The following is a 7,968-nucleotide window of genomic DNA, read 5'->3' as shown; positions in this document are numbered from 1 at the left end:
TCGAAAAGAAGTRTACAGTCTTGTCCAAAATGCAACTCATAAGAGAATGAGATCAGGATACACTTTAGTTTGGGCAGCCCTTGAAATGGAACATGTTTAAGAGGATGTGTACAGAGTTAAACACTGAAATTAGGTGATAAAAGCCCCCTCTGTGCTGTTCTGTTTTCTGTGGGGTYACAGCAGTAAAAACAGACTTGAAAATGTGAACAAGAACCAACAAAGAAGGTMAGTATGCTTGCTATAACAAGATAAATCAATCAGCCACCCAGATATAGAAAAAGAACACAAATGAAATGATGATGTCAAAAAGCTCATTAAAACTTAACAAGAAGTACTGGTTCAAATATAAGTCACTTGTAAGCTCTTTAGTATATATGTATGTGTGTATAAATATACATATGTGCACACACTTTAATTTAAGCTCTTTAGCGTAACATAAGCTTTTCAGTATGTATCTGTTCTTCTGAGCCTTGCCCTGTTCCCTGTTGCTTCCAGTCACACCTTTTGCCACTTTAGGGGTACAACACTGATTCAAAACACRTGCATCCCAAGAACAGCGTGAGTCTGGGAGAAATAAATAATGACAGGATGTGGGTGGGAGGCTGACTTGCCTTTCCCAGTGCAATAATTATTTGTGAGAAAATATTCCCCACATGCGTTGTAGCAAATGTTGGAAACCAGATGCCCGGACTATGAGATCCTCCTACTTAAACTGAGCAGTATTGCGGCTTAGCCTGCCACATTATAGGCTGTTCTGGCTTAAAGGCAGCCTGTGCAAATATTGCCTAAGGAAGAGACCGAGAGAAAATCCTGCTGATCCAAGAAGCCCGAACTCCCTGGCCGTGGAGGAAGAAAGCCACTGACCTATATCAAGGGCTGACTTGTTCCCCTTGTCACAAAGGGCAGAGCTCTGGTTAGTTCTTTGCGAGGCAGAGAATAGAATTGAGATTTTCTGCTTGTGGTCTTGCTGTGCCATCTGCATGGAGGAGAGGACAAATAGTCCCACAGAACCAACCTCCTCCCAGCTGSGTGCTACCGGTACATTACCCTAAATGAAGCTACAGGAATCACTTATACTTGGTTGGCTCATTTTGCAGCTTCAAAAGGCGAGGAACAACCTCCTGTTATGTCAGCAGCCTCCAGTGAAGTCAGATGCATTATTCATTTTTTAAAGTTAGCAATTTTTGAATGCTTGAGCAAAGATGGCAGAATTTGGTCCTAAATAGTATTTGTGCCATACCATGTGAAAAAGCTGTTCTTCTGCTTCTGACAGCCATTTATTTTGCAGCATAGCTTTCATATTGAAATATGCAGTAGAAAGGCACAGCTGAAGTMGTGTGCAAGGGGCAAATACCTAACACGAGAGTGACACTAAAATGTGGTACTAGATTGGGCGAGTCAGAAGACTAGCTGCTTTCAAGTTTTTTGTTGAATTAGGGTGAGGAGCCAAGAGTACTTGAARGAGTTTCATAAAATCAACACAGCCCAACTTTTCTTGGTGGTGGCAGATGGTACAACAGGGCCCAATGGCCACAGATTACTGCTTTGGATGTTCAGATTGGATATTTGGTTAAGTTTCATCCCTGGGATGGTAACACACTAGACCAAGTTACTGAGCTTATGGAGTCTCTGTCGTTGGAGATTTTCAAGGTTTGCCTAGACAAAGCCATGGCTGATCTGCTCTGGTGCTGGTGATTGTACTGCTTTGAGCGGGATGTTGGGCTAGGCATCTCCAAAGGTGCCTTCCAGCCACCACTTCCATAATTCTGCAAGTTTCAGTGGATGAAGTCTGGTCATGAATGAGGAAGGCACCAATCTTCACTATCTCTAGTTACGCTGTAGTCCTAGTCCCTCAGTCATGCAGAGCAGGAGGGTGGGTGGTATTTGTTGCTTGTCTGTCCTGGTGCTGCACTTGCATTTCCCACCAGTGAAAACAGCATGCAGGAGGAGACTGATGGAGGAATGGTGGCTGCTAACACGTAATGGAGTCTTGCTCTGATTCGGAAATGTTCACAGGCCATGTTGACTTCAGTTATCTTGGTTATGTATTAGATATCACATAAAAACAGATTGTGCTGGAGTTTTGGTTGAAGGGTTAAAAACAATCAATTGATAACCRTGAATTTTGAGTAGCCCTGCAATCCCCCCTGGGACCTGCCCTCAGAAGAGTTAAGAGAGCTCTGCTCTCACTAGAGCCACTGGCAGGATTTCAYTAGCCAGGGAGGGAAAAGGTGACACAGCAGTTTTGGACAGATCTCTTAATAAAAAAGTTCAGTGCAGTTGTTCCCAGTATACATATAATGCACCAGCATGGAAGAAAGAGTTGCTCCACTAGCTGGAGTGAAAGTAGCTACTGAAAGGGACTATATAAACTATATTGCTGTATAATTTATTGAGCTGAAGTTCTGGAGATGATTGAAAAAAAACTTTTCTTTTATCCTGAGGATGGCAGCTCTGAGAGTTTATACCTGTTGTCTGGAAGTTGTGCCTCCTGTAGGCTCCTCTTAGTTAATCAAATTTACAGTATTCATCAGCCAGAGGATAGATAGAATACATAGAGAAACAAGAGGAATTTATACTTATGTATTGATTCAGCCATATTTTTCTTTATAGTTGTGGATGAAACTGTTACTGAACAAATGGCAAAAAAATCAGGATTTTTACATTTATTTTGGTTAATATTTCTGAGTAGTAGGTATAAGCACTAGTGAGTAACAGACAAGACATAGCTCTACATGGCTGTAGCTACATAAGAGACACTCTCCATCCATATGCTTTTTCTTAGCATCTGCGAGCACACAGACTATGCCCAAGACCTGAGTGGGAGAGCTGTGCTGCAGCTGATACCAACCATCTCCTTCCCCCACACGCTGCGTATGGTCTGGCTACATCTCTGGGCTTCCTGGAGCCCAGAGATTCCTTCTGCRTAAAGGCAGGCAGCGATTCGCTATCCCCAAATGCAGAAGAGTTGCAGAGGGCAACTCCAACCCTCCCCAACTCTGCAAGGGAATAAGTTCCTCTTGTTGCAAGGCAGCAATTTTGGGCTGTTTTGTAGCAGGACCTTTTCTCAAATTAACCTCTCTCTCCTATGTGAATTCCTCACCTCCCTGTTGGCACTCATGACTACATGCTGGATGTGGAGATGTAAGCCCTGGATGCAGTGTTGTGCACGTCAGCAGAGAACACTAACCAAAAGAGCCTGCCTACTGCCTGGAGAGCTGTGCTTTACCTACAGGCACCTTCTCATAATGCTGGGATCCAGCATCTTCGTATAAATCCCCTTCTCTCACCTTTCTCCCAGAGCAAGTCTTTCTTAAGAGACCCCCCCCCCCTTGAGTGCGAAGACTTTTCAGGGTAGCTTAAACAAAAGAAGCATTGTGTCTGGAGACAAAGGAGGCAGAGGTGGCTGAGATGAACTGTGGCACTTAAAATTATGGGTGCCTAGGTATTTTCAGAAATAAAAATGATGGCCATCTCATTCTCTCTCCCTCAGACTAGAATAAAAGAGAGAAATAGCCGCGATTGTGTACCATGTTGCTGTTTGTTCAGCTGTGCGTTTGTGTTCTCTGGACACATGTCTGCAGCAGGTGGAAGGCGTTATTGAAGGAAAGCAAACCCAAAGCAAGGAGTTTTCCATTTCGTGTGGCTGTTGTGAAAACTGCAGTCATTTTTAGTTCCCAGTGTTCTCTTCAAAGGACTTTGCCTCTTCAATTCATTTYACTTGGACTGGCAAAAATCAAGCCAGATCTGTTTATTTGTTAACACTAATTTCAGACACACTGTTTTTTTGAAAGAGATCTTCTGGTTTCTTCCTGAGGACAACTGTGCTGCAGCAGGAACTTCATTCAACACAAGCCAAATTTTTAGACTTATTCATACATCTGACAGTAAAGATAGATACCTCAAGGGATTTGCAACTAACTCATTTAAAAGCCTGTCTTAGGTACCTAAATATCTTTGAACACTGTCTGCCAGAGCCTAGGCATGAAGACTCACTGCTGTAGAAGTGCAGGGAGATAGATTAGAAGGAGCTTTGTTGTAGAGAGGGGAGGAGTTATTTTATACCGATTTTTTTTGTTGTTGTGATTGTTTTCTGATTTTGATGTTCAGACCCCCAGATGGGCATATTTGTAAAAGGTCAAATGATAAGAAATATTTGGTGTGTTTCACCCACAGCACTCTGCTCTGCCTAGTGAATATTTCAGTGACCTATTTAGAGCAAGCAGCATTTATTGAACAGAGCAGTCAAATGCACAGGGAAACAGAAGCCCGGTTGTCCTTGTGACAATTATACGTCTGTCTCTATATGTGTAATCCATCCTCTGAGCCTGATAAACAAGAGCCTGTGCATGGGTTTTGAAAGGAAGGTGACCATCACCTTCTGTGATCTGAATACCTTCTTGCTTCAGCTAGCCTGTAAAGTAGGTAAGTCTTAGCCTTTGCACYGTTAACTTTGTTCATGACTCCAGTTGTACCTTGAATTTCATTCTGGCTTTTTAAGCTTTCTCCTAGTGCTTAGTCAAAACAATGTTTTCCTAGCTCCTTAGTAGCTTATTACATTTCCATCTTTTTCAGTTTTAGTGGTACTTCCCTATCTACCTTTTTACTGCATGCTTGATGACACCAGCCCACTGGGGTCCCCAGCTCACACTTGTTTATTCCAGGTGACTTACAGAAAAAAAGTCTGCCCAAACAGCAGGATCCAATACAGTAAAAGCTGATGCTCCAGTACTTGCATCTCTCTACTGTTGGTGACTTTCCTCCAACTGCTTAGGAAACTGGGGTGCTAGGGTGGAACTTTCTATATAAATGTGCATCCATTTTAGTTACTGTTATCATTTTCTTGGGGGAACATTTGGATGAACAGGTATGAGGCTGTGCGCTGCCAGAGCATTCTTCATTTTACCCATGTTTTCAGCTGTAGGTACAGAAGGTTTCCTTTTATAGTAGCTTTGCAAATTGGATGCATGATAGAATGCTTTTTTAATTAAAGCCCCTTTACTTTTTAGAAGTAATTGGTAATGACTTCAGGGCAATGTTTTATTTTAATAACAATGTAGCCTTTTTCACACACATTTGACAGGACCAATCAGCTGAAAATCCATTTTTTCAGTTCTGATAACAATTTCTGTCTTCAGATGCCTTCCATCCCCTCCCCAAGACTGGACTTCTGCTTGGTTTCTATGTAATGTCCCTGATTCTTATTCTTTACGTGCAGCTATTCCACTTGCTGCTATGTCCACACCGCTGGAAGAYGCTATGGACACCTTGATCAGGATCTTTCATCATTACTCTGGCAAAGAAGGAGACAGATACAAGCTCAATAAAGGAGAACTCAAAGAGCTCCTCACCAGTGAGCTCACTGACTTCCTTTCAGTAAGATGCAGCTACTGAATTTCTTCACTTAATGTTTAATGAGTGGGATAAGCAGCTATTGAAAGGTTCAGGAATAGCATTTCCTTATGCAATGCACACTCTGCCACAGCCTCTCAGATGACAGTTGTCTCTGTGGATCCAGAGAGAAGGAGATGTGATCAAGTGTCCCATTTGAAAAAAGTGTTTTAAAGCAGTGGTATGGCTTCTTTCTGGTGGTCTGCCATCTGCTATGAGCAGCACAACAGGGTACTCTGCAGTGTGCTTTTGAAGAGAAGTGCCAAAAGCAACCTAAAAGTTGTAGCAGAACTGATTGTATTAAATCAGGCTTTAATCCATTTTCTTAATTACACAGGATAGATAAGTCCTTGCAAGAATGAAATCCAGCAACTGGTTCTCGGGAGACAAGAAAGAAGTTTGAGAATAATGGCCAGGCAGTGTGTGGAATCTAAGGTTTATTATATTCTATGAGGCCTTATAAAAGTATTATACACAGTTGTTACACAGGTTTATGGGAAACCGCAAAGTCAGTGCAGCTTCTTACCTGCCCTGCAGAGAGCTATTAAGAAAGTCCTTCTACTGATAAGCTGCTGATATGAATATCTCTTTGCATATTTCTTATGTTCTTCATTACACATTGATGTTTTACGGAATAATGACCTGACACATAACTGTTTTTCTATATCCTATTAATTGTAAGAATTTGAGTGGTTCCTATGACCATCAGYAAGATTTTTTATATATTGTATCCCTTTTCTTGAATTGGATTTTCTTTTAATCTTGACTCTTGATTTATTATGGCATTTGCTGTCCTTACTCCCACTGAATTGGATGTTATTTGCTAAACAGAGATCTTCTGAACATGACAGATGGAGGTAATATGACCACTTGAATAGCCTCTTGAAAATCTAAATACTGTTTGTTATGGCTGATATGGAGAAATGTACGTTATAGCTCAAACTTGCCAAAAGAGTCAGCACTCAGCATCTCCTGAAACCTGCCTGATTCATTTCAGTGGCTATTTAGTACCTGGATTCTTTCTAAGAACTGTCTTCAGTTTTTGTTGCTGTGGACTTTTGTGACTCCAGACTTGTGTTTTTAGTGCTGTGAATAGTGATATATTAGTAATAAAATACATATTTCACACAACCTTTTGTTTAGTAGCACCTGGGCTTGTGACGTATCACTGGAGTGCGCTGTCAGGTGTGTTAGAACTGCTCACAGGTCTGCACAGCTAAGTTGCTTTTTTTTTCTCTTTAGGGCCAAAAGGATCCCCATCTGGTTGATAAGATTATGAAAGATCTGGACTCCAATAAAGACAATGAAGTGGATTTTAATGAATTTGTGATGCTGGTTGCTGCCTTGACTGTGGCATGCAATGATTTCTTTGAAGAACAGCTAAAAAAAGAGGACATTTAGAAATGCTCAGTAGAATCAATCTCCCAGCCACAAATCTAATTGAAACATGCCTAGTTAGGTAGCACACATCAGCGTTTTGTGAATGCAAACCATCATCTGTCAAACTGTTCCTGCTGTAAAATCCATACGGATCAGATCAGCAGCCGGTGTAAGCTGGACAAAAGCCAGCTTATCTCTCACTATTTGAGATCTGGCTTTTAATACTTCCAGTCTTTTGCTTCTGCCTCTGTAACACGCATTCATCAGTTCCCCAAATCAAGGGCTTGGGTGGCAGATCGTTTGAGAGGTGTCCCGTGTTAAGCCTTACAGTATTTTGATATTGRTGTGAAGTAAAAGGAACAGGAATGTTACTTACATACATTCTGAATGGGAAAATTTGGAAAGAAAYATAAAACTCTCAGTTTGTTTTTCAATCCTTCTGTAACAAACTAACATTTTTGCAGATCCAAAAGAACTGGTTGTTTTTTAAGCAGAGCTGATTAAAGCAGAGCCCCTTTTTAGACACTGCTCCTTGTCTCCCCACACTCTCATATTTCAGATACAGTCACAACCACCTCCTGCCTGCCTGAGCAGACTTACCATTTGCCATTGTTATGGGTTCGTTTTCCCCACATCCCCCAGCTTTAATTGGGCTGTGTTTGCGTTGCTGCATCCCAATAGTCCATCCCTTCATTCAGCATAAATGAATTTATTCATATGACAAATTATTCAAAAACAGAGGATTGAGTCAGCGAACTGGTCTGAGAGCTGATGGAAGAACTAGGTCTTTAGGGGAGATGTAAATGCCTTTTGTTTGCACTATTCTGGCACTCTTAAGAGGAGGACTCTTGGAGGACAAATTGTGGGGGTTTTAATGACAGCATCTCAGTGTACAGCTTTATAATGTGAGTCATCATATGTAACAATGATGTCATCTCATGCTGATCCAACTCACTGCGTGGTCAAAACTATTGCTGAGTGCAATGCAAAGGGAGCAGTGGGACCCCATGGCCAGGCATGGAGTAAGTAGGACAGCCCCTTTCAGTGTTAACCTGCCCTTGGACTGAATGATGAATACTTGCAGACCGAATCCTCAGGGGAAGGGCATCGGGCGATGGGGCACATGGCTTTTTTCTCTCACAGAGCTCTGTCATTGTTCACTGTTGTTTTGTTGGTAACTTCAAACTATAATAAAAG

The 7,968-nt window shown here is 41.7% G+C and overlaps 1 protein-coding gene across 1 annotated transcript; it reads left to right on the top strand.

The window, feature by feature from the left end:
* The first annotated feature begins 5,235 nt into the window (after positions 1-5,235).
* On the top strand, positions 5,236-7,968 carry S100Z (S100 calcium binding protein Z). Its single transcript, XM_085322022.1, has 2 exons — positions 5,236-5,376; positions 6,634-7,968. The coding sequence occupies exons 1-2, from the start codon at positions 5,236-5,238 to the stop codon at positions 6,790-6,792; spliced, it is 300 nt and encodes a 99-aa protein (XP_085178148.1). The 3' UTR covers positions 6,793-7,968.

This window comes from Rhea americana, unplaced genomic scaffold, assembly GCF_003343005.1.
Source record: "Rhea americana isolate MKP2758 unplaced genomic scaffold, rheAme1 scaffold_74, whole genome shotgun sequence".
Classification (NCBI taxonomy): Eukaryota; Metazoa; Chordata; class Aves; order Rheiformes; family Rheidae; genus Rhea; species Rhea americana.
Note: the sequence above shows the minus strand (reverse complement) of the source record. Positions and strands in the feature narration are given on the sequence as shown.